Source organism: Ammodytes marinus (genome assembly GCF_949987685.1).
Source record: "Ammodytes marinus genome assembly, chromosome: 17".
Taxonomy (NCBI): Eukaryota; Metazoa; Chordata; class Actinopteri; order Uranoscopiformes; family Ammodytidae; genus Ammodytes; species Ammodytes marinus.
This window is the reverse complement of record NC_137221.1, coordinates 24,561,075-24,574,645: the sequence shown is the minus strand read 5'-3', so window position 1 is coordinate 24,574,645 and position 13,571 is coordinate 24,561,075. Positions and strand designations below refer to the sequence as shown.

At 42.3% G+C, this 13,571-nt stretch overlaps 1 protein-coding gene across 1 annotated transcript; it reads right to left on the bottom strand.

Moving 5' to 3' along the window:
* Nucleotides 1–6,461: 6,461 nt before the first annotated feature.
* nr1d2b (nuclear receptor subfamily 1, group D, member 2b) lies at nucleotides 6,462–13,271 on the bottom strand. The gene is made up of 8 exons (XM_080046067.1): nucleotides 12,828–13,271; nucleotides 10,785–11,000; nucleotides 10,545–10,633; nucleotides 10,087–10,231; nucleotides 9,252–9,772; nucleotides 8,532–8,717; nucleotides 8,210–8,414; nucleotides 6,462–7,896 (listed from the first exon to the last, which is right to left on the bottom strand). Exons 1-8 carry the CDS (start codon nucleotides 12,844–12,846, stop codon nucleotides 7,700–7,702), a joined length of 1,578 nt encoding a protein of 525 aa, XP_079902193.1. The 5' UTR covers nucleotides 12,847–13,271; the 3' UTR covers nucleotides 6,462–7,699.
* Nucleotides 13,272–13,571: the final 300 nt, after the last annotated feature.

Sequence of the window (13,571 nt, the reverse complement as noted above, 5' to 3'; positions counted from 1 at the left end):
ATAACCCCACCTCCCCATTTCTTATTGGTCCACGGCCCCGAGATCCGATGGAAAATTTTCCGAGCGACAGCCATGTTGTTTTCCCCGCTAAGCGACAAGATGCCCTTAGTACAGCCTGAATGTTACATACACCAACACAGAATGCTTTTGCTCATACTCCACTAATTTATCTTAACCACAGCAGTCTATTAATGCCTCGTTTTTAATAACACAACGGATAGGAAGCTACCTGTGCTTTTTTTTAAACGGTGAAACTAAAATAATAGTTTTTATTGGTAGTTTTGCCTGACTGGTGTATAGCTATTAGCTTTGGGACAAGCAACCAGCTTTTGCTCATAACACGCTGTTTATATTCCCCACAGCAGTCTGAAAATGACTCGTTTTTAACATGACAAAGGATGGGAAGATATTCCTGTAGAAATCACACTTTGAAGCTACTGTTTTCACTGGTTTAAATCGTCTGAGTCTTATTTTTAGCGTTAGCGCCCATGTAGCTTTGGTTGTAGCACCAAGTTTTGCTCCTAATACACTAACTTAGCTTTCCCCTTGCAGTCTAATAATGCCTCGTTTTTAATAACCCAACGGATAGGAAGCTACCTGTGCTTTTTTTTAAACGGTGAAACTCAAATAATAGTTTTTATTGGTAGTTTTGCCTGACTGGTGTATAGCTATTAGCTTTGGGACAAGCAACCAGCTTTTGCTCATAACACGCTGTTTATATTCCCCACAGCAGTCTGAAAATGACTCGTTTTTAACATGACAAAGGATGGGAAGATATTCCTCTAGAACTCAAACTTTGAAGCTACTGTTTTCACTGGTTTAAATCGTCTGAGTCTTATTTTTAGCGTTAGCGCCCATGTAGCTTCGGTTGAAGCACCCAGTTTTGCTCCTAATACACTAACTTAGCTTTCCCCTTGCAGTCTAATAATGACTCATTTTTAACATGACAAAGGATGGGAAGATATTCATGTAGAAATCAAACTTTGAAGCTACTGTTTTCACTGGTTTTAATCATGTCAGGTCATGTCAAATTGTTAAAAGTATGGCTTAGCTCGGGTAAACACTGTGTTCGCAGTCACGCAGTGTCTCTCTAGTATCGCGAGAGCACGGCAGAGACGGTGGGAGAGCCCCATGGACATATAAAGAAAGCCCGGCAGAGAGGTGGGAGGGGCCAGCCAGATCGCACAAATATAGAGCTGTTAAGCGGAAGTGGCGGAATTACGGGGCATGGGACCTCTCGGCTGAAAAAAAATGAATGGGAGTCTATGGAAAGTAATCTACTATTTTCTGGTCCCAGTCATTAAATGCCTTGGATTACATATATGTTTTGTATGGGTCTAAATGATAATTTTTCATGTGAAGAGTTTGACGGTATGTTGTATGATTATTCGTCTAACGGCTTTTGAAAAAATGTTACGAGAACAACTACAAGTCTTGTCGCCTCTGTGACGTCACCTCAACACATTCCCTCCACTTCTCGACTGACAGTGCTAATGCTAATGGCTGGCGTGGACAACGCCAACAATCTCCCCACTCGAGAAATTGAAACTCTCCACATGTCCACTTGTGTAGTGGTTTTCGCCACGCTGAAGACTTTTGTCTTGTCATTGAAAGAAGGCGGTAAAGTGCATTAAAGACACAGCCATGTTTCTGAGCTAAGCGGGTGCGAGTGGTGGTGACGTATATCATAAGTGTCAAGAGCAGCGAAGAGCTGTAGTCCACAAAAGCGCTCTGCACAAAACCTGACCGTATCCAGCTTCTACTCGCTAAATTATTTCATGACTGGGACCAGAAAATAATAAATTTCTTTCCATTGACTACCGTTGTAATTTTTCGAGCCGAGAGGTCCCATGTCCCGGAAGTAAGCCACTTCCGCTTAACAGCTCTATAGGTCATCCTGAGACCAGAGGACAATCAGGGTATAGAGGCTTGCTACAATAAATGATCTGAACGGGTTTTTCAGCAAACATCTAAAAAAATAAGTATTAGGGATTACTTGGACCATATAAAATTGACAGCAAAGTGCATAATATGTGAGCTTTAAACGAGCCGATTGAATTCAGTGGCTGGTGTGCAAATAATTGGCATGACATGCTTTTCACATTGAAAAGCCAATCTTTACCTGCAGTGAATCACTGCAGGTAAAGATTGGCTAAAGAGACAAAACATGTAAATGTAATGCAGAAGGTTGAACCATTGATATAGCCATGTGAATGATGATGTCAAATTGTCACACAAAAAAACTCAAAATAAATCCTGCTAATCAACTTTCCCAAGAGCTACAAAGAATGAGGTCTCCAGTTAAAATTGTCTGACATCACATGCATACAAGACAACCACCCCACTGCCAGGCTGCTCAGTAAAGGATTTAAAGATGGCCGAATGATGTTCGAACCTTAATGAAGAAATAAAGAAGCCTACATATACTGTATAATCAATGTAATACTCATGCAAGTCATTGAAATTTAGGGTGGTCATATTGGCATCTATTTTGTTAAAGCCACTACGAGTAACATGGTCCGTTGGCGGCCCCTTTGGACAAAAGCGGTAGTATTTTTATGACGCCCGCTGTCGCAGAGCTGTTTTCTAGCTCGTGCCAGGCGTGCAAGTGTCTACTGAGAAGGGCGCAATATAGTGCATGTCCGTGTGTTGAAAGTGTGAGGGCACGGACTATTTTCGGCGCCGTGAGAGTGGTTAGTAACACTGCATCAACTAATGCCAGTCAGTGCCACACACACCTGATTGCAATGAGTTGATGCAGCAGTGTCACCAATTGATGTTATTATTTCTTGCATGCTTGTTTATTGTAAGATAAAGTGAGTTGGAAGAAAATGATTTATTATTGAATTGTTTGATAAATCTTCACATTCATTTCCAGTGTTTCCCTTTAATAAACACACACTATGTAAAGATTTTGCATTTAAAAATCACAAAATGACATAACCGATGTTCTATGTGTTTTTGAGTTACGTACTAAAACATCACAAATGTTTCTGTCAATTTTCAAACTCAGAAGAAATTATTAATTTTAAAAGTAAAGTAGTAGTAGGTAACGCACAGTTTATCGGTCGTCTGTCAATGTCAAGATGGGAATTCACACCCCTGCTTCTTCCCCCTCTCACTTCCACGTGGCGGACCAGATAATATGGCAGAGCAAGTCACTAGACAACTGCGCAAAACACAAAAGGAAGAACTAGCTTCCTAGCATTCATAGCTTAGTGCTGCTCTTGTATTGTTTTTTGCAATGCATTGTTTTGTGATGGACTAATGATTATGCGTTGCCTTCCACTGCTGTACCCATGACGAAGCTATTACCTTAGGTTACATGCGAGTGAAAGGGCTGGTGGGTGCGATCACTATACCCGTCCACGTCAATGTGGGCTAATCTGGCAAACCAGATATAGACAATTAGTATCAGTCAAACTCCTCCGTGGGTTTGATACGGTTTGATAGTATTTAGCTCATAATGTTGCCGCACACACACTTGCACGCGCACACACCATAGATAGTATATAAAATGGATGTAGAATCCGGGCTGACCTCAGTTATTCAGACTACATCCCATTCTCCTGGCTTATGCGCATCGCCATTTTGTGAGATTTTTACTCCGCCTCACTCCTCTTGCCGAAAAAGGGCATTGATGTGACGTCGGGGGCGTATACCTCCGAGGCGAAGTGAGGGAAAACGGGCGGACACTTGTCACTCAAGAGATCACGCCCCTAATTATTCATACATTTTAACCTCCGAAAGAATAAAAACTAGCCTGCTAGAAAGAAATCCCCCCCTCTCCCCCTCAGTGTTGTCATGGAGATATGAACTAAACATAAAGACTAGAAAGTTTTTTTTTGGAACAGTCCGTAAATAGGTTTAATAAGACTGTGAAAACGGCCTGTTTAACAAGTGAGTCAAAGAAAAATTGCTCACTTTTGGTACCACCTCGTAGTGGCCACCGGAAGCTACTGCACTGTTTGTCACTTCCGCATTGTATGCTGGTAGAACTCAGTGTGGTGGGCTTTGCACACACGCTGCGCATTATTAACGGTGTTGGTCAGCACCGTTTACAATAGGTCCATGGTCTTTGCTCATAATTACGAGGTCCTGATGTCTTATTTACGAGATCCTGGTGTGCTAATGGCTAGATAAGGTGAGGATTTTTTATTTATTTTGCTGAATGCTCAGCGCCACCGTAGCTTTATAAAATGAGTTAGATACAGCCACGTTTGCATATTTATTCAAACATTTCTGGGAAAAAAATAATTAATATAACATATAATTATTTATTTAATCTGAGTATTCAACTGGCAAAGATTCATAATGATACCCAAAAAAATTATGAAATGTGACTATTCATCTCACCTTAAGAAGTCAATATATTTATATTGCTGACAAAGACCTGAAATCACCACAGACTGTATAGAGCTGTTAAGCGGAAGTGGCGGAATTACGGGACATGGGACCTATCGGCTGAAAAAAAATGAATGGGAGTCTATGGAAAGTAATCTACTATTTTCTGGTCCCAGTCATTAAATGCCCTGGATTACATATATGTTTTGTATGGGTCTAAATGATAATTTTTCATGTGAAGAGTTTGACGGTATGTTGTATGATTATTCGTCTGACGGCTTTTGAAAAAATGTAACGAGAAAAACTACACGTCTTGTCGCCTCTGTGACGCCGACAATCTCCCCACTCGAGAAAGTGAAACTCTCCACATGTCCACTTTTGTAGTGGTTTTCGCCACGCTGAAGACTTTTGTCTTGTCCTTGAAAGAAGGCAGTAAAGTGCATTATTGACACAGCCATGTTTCGGAGCTAAACGGGTGCTAGTTGTGGTGACGTATATTATAAGCGTCAAGAGCAGCGAAGAGCTGTAGTCCACAAAAGCGCTCTGCACAAAACCTGACCGTATCCAGCTTCTACTCGCTAAATTGTTCCATTCTTTGCACGAAAAAATACCATCTAAATCCATACAAAACATATGTGTAATCGAAGGCATTTCATGACTGGGACCAGAAAATAATACATTTCTTTCCATTGACTACCGTTGTAATTTTTCGAGCCGAGAGGTCCCATGTCCCGGAAGTAAGCGACTTCAGCTTAACAGCTCTATGGGGATATCACTTGTAAGTGTGGTTCTGGAGCGAAGAGGAGTCCACTGCAGACAGTGGCAGTGAGACACAGAGCGTGTTGCCATCTACTGGTGGAGAGTGTAACTAGCACAGTCCCACACTGAGCACACATTTTTATTTAAATGTAGATCTGTATGTGTCTGTTTCATCCATGCACTACTTTGATTAAAAAAAAAATACAAGGAATGTGTTTGAAATATGAAGATGTTTTGTAGCTAATGTGTTGAGGATATCACAGAGTATTAGTTTCGATACATATAGGCAGCACTTCTACGGATGATTTCATTTTGAATGTGGGAACAAGAACTTTTCCTCTTATTTCCCAGTAGTTCTTCCCAACACTTCCCAGGAGCTTGACATGAAGGTTTGCCTCATTTTCTGAAATTATTTTTTATATACTAAATGCAGTGTCATAAATATATTAAGTATACCGTAGTGCAAACATATGGTATGTGGTGCTTAAAGGTGAAGTAAGCAGTTTATTTATGTTAATATAAGTGGTAAATCGCTATTTACTCATACAGTGATTACATAATGTGCGCATTTCATAAAGCCAATCTCTCAGACTGTTGTTCTGCATGTAATCGGCAAATAAACTAATTGGAGGATCCCAACATTTTTATCCAATCACAAGAGAGAACGGTACAGACCAAGACCCGTCTCACACTGGTCTCACTGCCGGTGCACACCAGAGCAACAGATGGGTGAAAGTTTATGCGCCTAAAATGGCGAAGCAGATAAAAATCCTTCCCAATGTGTGTTTTGATGGTTTTTATCATGTTTTATCACACTTATGGATCTGAGATGATGCTAGATAACTCGGCAAACTGCAGTAACTGACAGGAAGTTAGCTTAAAAAAAACATTCCGCTTACAGCACCTTTAATACAAAGTTCTAATCTGAAATGTGTTCAAATGACCATATGGTGGTGCTGTTTTACCGTTGCAATTTTCATCAAAAATGTATTTGGATGTTGTTACATTTATACAAACTGTTTAACTTGAGTTTACAAAAGCGCTTTTCATTTGTGGACTTGTTTGCATTCGTGTGAACTGGTCTGTATTTATATATAGATTTTGGAGACTATATATATATATATATATATATATGTGTGTATGATTAAGGGATAGTCCAATAAGAATCTTTTGGCAGCGGTAGATTTTTTCAGGACTGACACAACTTATACTAATGATGGAAAACAAGTCTTGTTTTATGGCCATTTTTGGCCACAATACAAATAGTCAGGGTTTAAAGAACAAACAGAATGAATAACCACTTCACAGCATGAATTGCATTTATAAAATGTAATTATAGATATAATCCTCTATACAGTCATGTATGATAGTTTGTATATATTTATATAGAAATCTATGCATACTGCAAATGTCAGCAATGTTTAACACAATGACAGAAGCTCTGGATATTAAAGGCCAGGCGTTCTGATTTCACCCACAGGGAACAAAAAAGATGGCATCACTAAAATATCTCAACGCCAGCGACAAGCTAATTGACTTAAATTACAATCACTGGAGTGAGATTACAATCATACTTTATGTGGAATAGCCCCGACCTATTCAGCTTAACTACACTCAGCTAAAGTCTGTACAGTAAAACAGAAAACGTCATTCTTTTTCAAGCTAGTAGGAGTCGCTGGTGACTGCCAGGTGATGTTTTCTCAGCCGTCCAATCAGCAACATCAGGCGTGTGAGACAAGAAGGAATCTCAACATCTTTACAAGGAGAAGAAGAATACAGGAAAAAAAAGGAAACTGTATCTCTCAAATTTGATTCCATTGCTTTTCCTTTTCCGGTGATCCATTAGTAGAAATGAGTAGGCCGTAGAGGGACACAGACACATTTGATTTGTCACACAATGCCCAAATCATTTAGAATAACAACCCCTTACTGACAGAAACACAGCATTAGCATGTAAACAACTGCATAAAAGCCTGAAATAAGACATCACCTTGGTTTGCTTTCCTCAATTCACTCATATTACACTGATTTACATCCATATCCATATACACCTTATTGTCATCTGCTTTAAATAGTTGTTTTTAACGATAATTTTAACCCGTCAGTCATTCAGTATCTGGGGGTTTTGAAGTTTACAACCTCCTGCTTTTCACATGAGCACAGCACCTTTATTTATTAAATGAACACGAGCCATTGAAAAGTATAATACACAAGTGTCTCCACGCCTCACTACAGAGTTTAAATCAAAAAGAAGTCACATAGTGCACTACGAATGGAATGCAAAAAAAATACCAGTCTACACTATACAGAAAAAGTGCTTTTAACGTTTGTACACTTTTGCAAACATACAGTATGCTACACACAAACACAAGAAACATGAACATCAATCCATGTGTGTGTGCAATTCATTACCATCACACAGGCAGTCACGCCCTACAGTACAGTACAAAAACATTTTATGGTCTTCTTCCCCCTTTAGTGGGCTTCAGTTCAGCTTCAGAGAGAATTGTGTAGGTGTGGTCGGGTTGGGAGGTGATGTGGTCCATGTGGCCGTTCATAGTTTGGTTCCCGGTTTATCAAGTAGTCGCAGACAGGTTCAGGAATGGACCTTGAAGGCCAGCAGCTCTTCAGAGTGCATGTTGTTGAGCGAGCGCAGGTCTGGCAGCTTGAGCAGCAGCTTGGTAAAGATGGCCGACTCGTTGGGATGGTTCTTGGTGATGAGGCTTCGCAGTGCACGGATCAGCGTCTCCTGCAGCGCCTCCACTGAGATGACGTTCTCAATGCCAGAGCGGTCTGGAGACAGAGGGACACATTCTGTCAGTTCATACATTTACTACACTTTGTCATGAAAGGAATAAAGTAAAGGTGAGACACTGCAGGTGAATAGGGCTAAATGTTTTACTATAGATATCATCATGAAACTTTGCCAGTTGATCACTTACAGTAAAACATGAATTTTTGGTATTACAATTTTTTGTACATTTTGGACCTTTTATTCATAGTATGAATAAAACATGATAGATGGTCTCTTAAGATTTAACTGTGCTTGATTTTTGCTTGTGGTATCATGCCTTTACTAAAGTTGACATTATGAATGCAAGCCCACCTGCAGAGACCAGTACCACGGCGGTGAAGAGGCTCATCTCCTCCTCACTGAGGCCCAGGCTGATCAGCTTGTTGCTGAAGTCAAACATGGAGTTGAGCAGGTCCCCGGCGCCCATGGCCCGCAGAGTGTCCACGCTGTACTTCCTCCCTCCCAGGAAGGTGACGGTGTTCACGTCAAACAGGGATGCAAAGCGGACCACCAACACCTGTAGAATAGAAACAACGCTCGGCCAGTCCAGGTAATCCTGCTATTATAGCACCATCTCTCTGTGGAGACGGAGAAAGGCTCCATGGCGCATTGGCTAAGGATAATAGAAGTGTACCTCAAAGGTGCCAGCCTTCAGCAGGCTGACCTGGTCATGCTGGCTCAGGTCTCTGAAGCCTGGGATCTTCTTGGCAAACTCCACCACCTCCCTGACAGCCGGGGTGAAGCTGTGAGAGAACTCCTGCCACACCTGCTGGCCAGACTTCTGAGGGTCCACCTGGGCAGAGGTGTTCATGGGACACACCTGAACACAGGGCACAGGAGGACACACACACTGCTTAACACTGGAAATGACTCCCAAATGTGTCAATTCATTCTCAATTGTCTGTTGTTATTTTGGAATTTTAATAGACTTTAGACTTGTGCTATTGTGGATGCAATGCGTGAGATGGCCTTGAGATTAAGCTCTGACAGTGTGGGTGTGGGGAGACCAATTATTTTGGCAGCTATATTTGTGACACGTGTGAGTTTGACCCGGTTTGACAGTGAGCATGTTAAAGAAGCAGGTGGAACAGTAGAGCAGGATAATAAGGGCTTGGACTTCACGATACGATATGTATCTGTGTGAAATCTACAGGAGCGGAGGTTGTAGTTCACAACCTGTTTAGGGGTTAGTTGAATTTCAATTTTTAAATACTGATTCTTGGAGCTGATACAATACAGATCACGAAGATAAATATCATGGTATTTTTGAAATTATCAAGTTTTTAGCAAAGAGATACTTTTAATGTGTTCTAATTGGATCTAATTGATGTAGACTTGTCTCCTATGATCTTACCAGATACATTCTGTTGCCCCCTGTGTTGGCGGGGCCCTCAGTGTAGGCTGGACAGTGGCTGCTGGAGCGTCTGAAGGGGCAGTGGTTGGTGTCCTGAGCCGGGGGGACTGTGCTGGAGGAGGGAGGCTCCATGGTGAGCTGGTTGTTGTGCTGGTTCCAGGAGTCTTGGCGCTCCTCTGCCTGCTGCTTGGTGGGGCCAGTGGGGGGCAGGCTGCTCTGCTCCTGGTTGTACATGAAGGTCTCCTGGTGGGCCCGGGTCACTGAGCCGATCACCTCCTCCTCCCCGCTGTCTGACGCACTGGAAGAGGTCGAGCTGGGGCTGGTGTCCATGGCCACGGCCGGCTCAGAGCTGGAGTCTGACTGGCCGGACGGGGAGCAGGACGAGGTAGCTTCTGTGGCGTCAGCCGGCAGCGTCTGGGCACTGTGCATCTGGCTGTTGTTCATCATGTTGTTCATGGCGCTCTGCATCTCCAGCAGCATGCGCTGTTTCTCACGCTTGGGGATTCGGCCAAAGCGCACAGCTGAACAGGGAGGAGAGAAGCATGTCAGAGGGACTCACCTTTAGTCATTAAGGTGTTCAGGGATGTTTTTACACAACATAATTACATTTAATAATTGAACTGTGTTGTAAAAAAATATGTTTTAATACAGGCTTATACAATATATTTTGTGTCTATTGATTCATGTCAATACTTGTTTCATTTTTTTATTGAACACTTATGATCCTCCATTTCCCACAATATGCATTACTACGTCAGTGGAGAAGTCCTTTAAATAGAATGAGAGTGTTTGGTATGCATGTGTGATGTTAAACTTGAGTACTACAAACACTCACAGTCTCTGGACATCCCAACACCCAGGCATTTCTTGAAGCGACACTGCTGACAGCGGTTCCTGTTGATCCTCATGATGGGGCAGCTCTCGTTCTTAAGGCACTTCTTATACTGGATGTTCTGCTGGATGCTCCTCCGGAAGAAGCCCTGTGTGTTCACAGACAAACAGAGTCAGCAAGGTCACTAACAGAGAGGCTGCAACCAATGTTATCAGTAGAAAATGTGTGTTCCTCCACTAAGCCTAGTGTGGTGTGTGTTTGTCACTGCACACTGCTCCATACAGCTAACTAGGCCGCAGAGCAATGTGAAGTATGAGGGGCTGCTAATATAAATGTGGGGAGAGTGAACTAGTTTCACTGAGTCCCTGGGTTTGGCTTTGATATATGACAGTGACCCAATTCAATGCACACCCAAAAGTCACTGCAACCCTCCTCACTGTGTGTGTGTGTGTGTGTTATACCTTGCAGCCCTCACAGGCATGGACGCCATAGTGGAAACCTGAGGCCACGTCGCCGCACACCTTGCACAGCAGCACCAGGCCATTGATTTCTGTTTGATACAAAAACATATTGGTAAAGTTCACCTGAAAACACACACACAACTCATTTTCATTCTTTAAACATGTCATACGTAGCTATCACAGGGTCAAGGCAGTGCAGAATAGGAAAGTGTTTGTACACAAAGGGCAGGAGGTTCTTACTTGTGATGCCACATTTGGCGGTGGAGGAGGAGCGGCCGTTCTTCTGGTTCCCTGGAAGGCTTTGTCCCGGGGTGGGGAGTGAGGGCTCCGCAGGCTGACGGGGCTGCTGCCGGCTGGGAGAGGAGGACGACTGGTAGCTGCCGTTGGAGGAGTCACTGTGGCAAGATTCAGGGCTGGAGCTAGAGCTGGACGAGCTGATGAAGGCTATAACACCCCCTGGTGGGAGAGAAAACAGACCGTCAGGACAGGGACTGCAGCAACAACAGCTCACACCTGTGCAGGGATATGTGCTGTTCTCAAAATACACCGGACATTTGTATATATAGATATAAAAATGTAAATATATTTTTTCATTTGATAATGCTTAAGACACTGCAGGTCAATAGGGTTGGATAGATATCCTGATGAAACTTTGCCAGTTGCATTAAAACTTTTTTTGGTACCACAATTTTTTCAGATTTTGGATACAGCCTTTTTTTCATTTAATATAATCAAAGAGACTATTTACAGGGATTAAAAATGCATTTTTGGCATGTTTTTAAGAAAATGTATCATAATTAATCAGACAATTATGATCAACATACTGTATGGTCTAATCCTTCTGTATTAACATTCGTAATAGTTGTACATTTAGTTGATGTAATTGCTTTAGAAGTTTTAGGTTCAGATTATTGAAAAAATTGCCGTTAAAGATGGTTTGATGGTGTGAAAGAGACATGTTATGGGAACAAAATAGACAAACATTTCAAAAAGTCAAAAGTCTCGCCTTCATCATATTCAGGTTTCCATATGTGGCATTTTTTTTTTTTTTGCTCTCAGCGATCATGTTAACTCTCTGTCGTTTCAGTTCCATTGAATGAAATATGTCTGTAGCTCCTGTCAGTTCTGCGGTGGACCTGGCAGCTTTAACATGAAGAGCACAGACCATAATATAGCAACAGGCTCAGCCAGTAGGAGCAGAGCAGACAATGAACCAGTTTTTTTCCCCCCTCAACATAGGCTGACCTGATTTCTGCCTGTGCCATTCTCAATGATTAGGTAACGGCCATTACGTAATGGCATGCTACACAAGGGGTGTGTGTGGAAGGTGGCGTGGCTCCTCCCTGCAGCCTTTCACATATAGAAGCTTCTTAACAAACAGACAGAGGGCCAAATCCCATTCTAGAATGAGTTTAAGACAAATATGGAGCATTAATAAATGTAGTAGTAGTATTAGTCAGAAATGTGGACTGGGAACATGGGTTTATTTATTGACATATCTTCCAAGGAAATGTGTGTTTTTCCAAGGTGCATATGATGTAATTCAACCCCATTTTTATTATGAGTCTGAGTGTATAGCCTGAACAACATCAACATGAAAACCAGAGCTCATTCGACTGTGAATAGGTTTGTCTTTTTGAATATGTTTTATTATGCTCTTCCAAAGGCCCTGAATAACACAGCATAAAATACAACTATGTATTCCCACAGGCCATGAATGTAATTAAGCCCACCTTCAGATTTTTTATTTATTTTATAAACACGCCCCCACGAGGAGCCAGCATGTTATTGGTCGGCAAAACTGGGTCATCGCGACCCGCCTCACGTGTACCGCGCTGCGAGGCGCCACACCAGCTCGATATGAGGAATTATACAATGGCCTACGTCACAGCGCCCATCGGCCAATGAGCGGCGACGCACGAGGAGCGTAAACACGGGCGCACATGGCTAGACCATGGGTCCATGTGAGAATGTACGATTGCAGTGCTGCCAGAGCCATTTATGTCGGTAATAAACACCAGCCCCACTGCTAATGCTAACCCAGTAGAATGGTAGCATACCACACAGCTACAACCAGTGACATTTAAAAGCGGTTCGTCATGTGAAGACTATTTTAAATACAAAACAAGAAGGTGCCCTAATTATGCTAACTTACGTCGTGTTACTTTAACAGAAGAGCATTAGACTGCGTCTAATGAATGGCAAAATGAGAGCTCAGTATTAATGTCACTCCTAAAGCTGCAGCCATGACCATTTAAATGTCGGTTTTAAAGCACAACTTACCAGCTTTGGTCGACTCCATGTCCTACAAGTGGTGGGGGCTTTGCTACCTCAGTGCAGTAGCCGTTTTAAGGTTTTTGGTGTTCAGCAACTGAAAAGTCGCTGAATTACCTCGGTTGATAAGCTGTTATAGCATTTAAATGAACAACACTGTGAAGACGACGGAAGGTTGTCAGTTAGCCTACAAGAGTAGCTAATGTGTAATAAACAACACGCGATCAAATAAATATAAATCAAGCCGAAAAAAGCTTTTCCGTTTCGACGACGCCGATTCTTCCGTCCTCGAGGGCGGCAGTCAATTATTGGTGCCAAACGACAAAGGAGATATATTTTAGGGCAGTTTGGCTGCTTCAAATATTCAATGTTATTCCATTCCGAGATTCTCTGAGAGGATAGCAATGAAGGCGCGACGCCAGCGGTGTGAAGGACTGGTCCACAGCGTCTGTATCGAGCAATGTGTGCAAACATGTGACCCAGTTCACGGGCTCCTCCTTCCCACTCCTTCCCTGCAGCCCCGCACTGGTGTCAATGTAACCCACTGACATACTTTCACCAATCAAAGTGAACAAAAGGGGCTGGCAAGCACATCCTGTGTCCAAAAAAAGATACAGTAGTGTACATTAATGAGAGCCTTGATGAATCCAAATGAGCTATTGTATATAATAGGGTATTATTTATAAAAGAGGGGTTAGTGTAGTCAAGTGTACACTTCAACATGTTTGATGAAATATTTGGCAGCTATTGTAA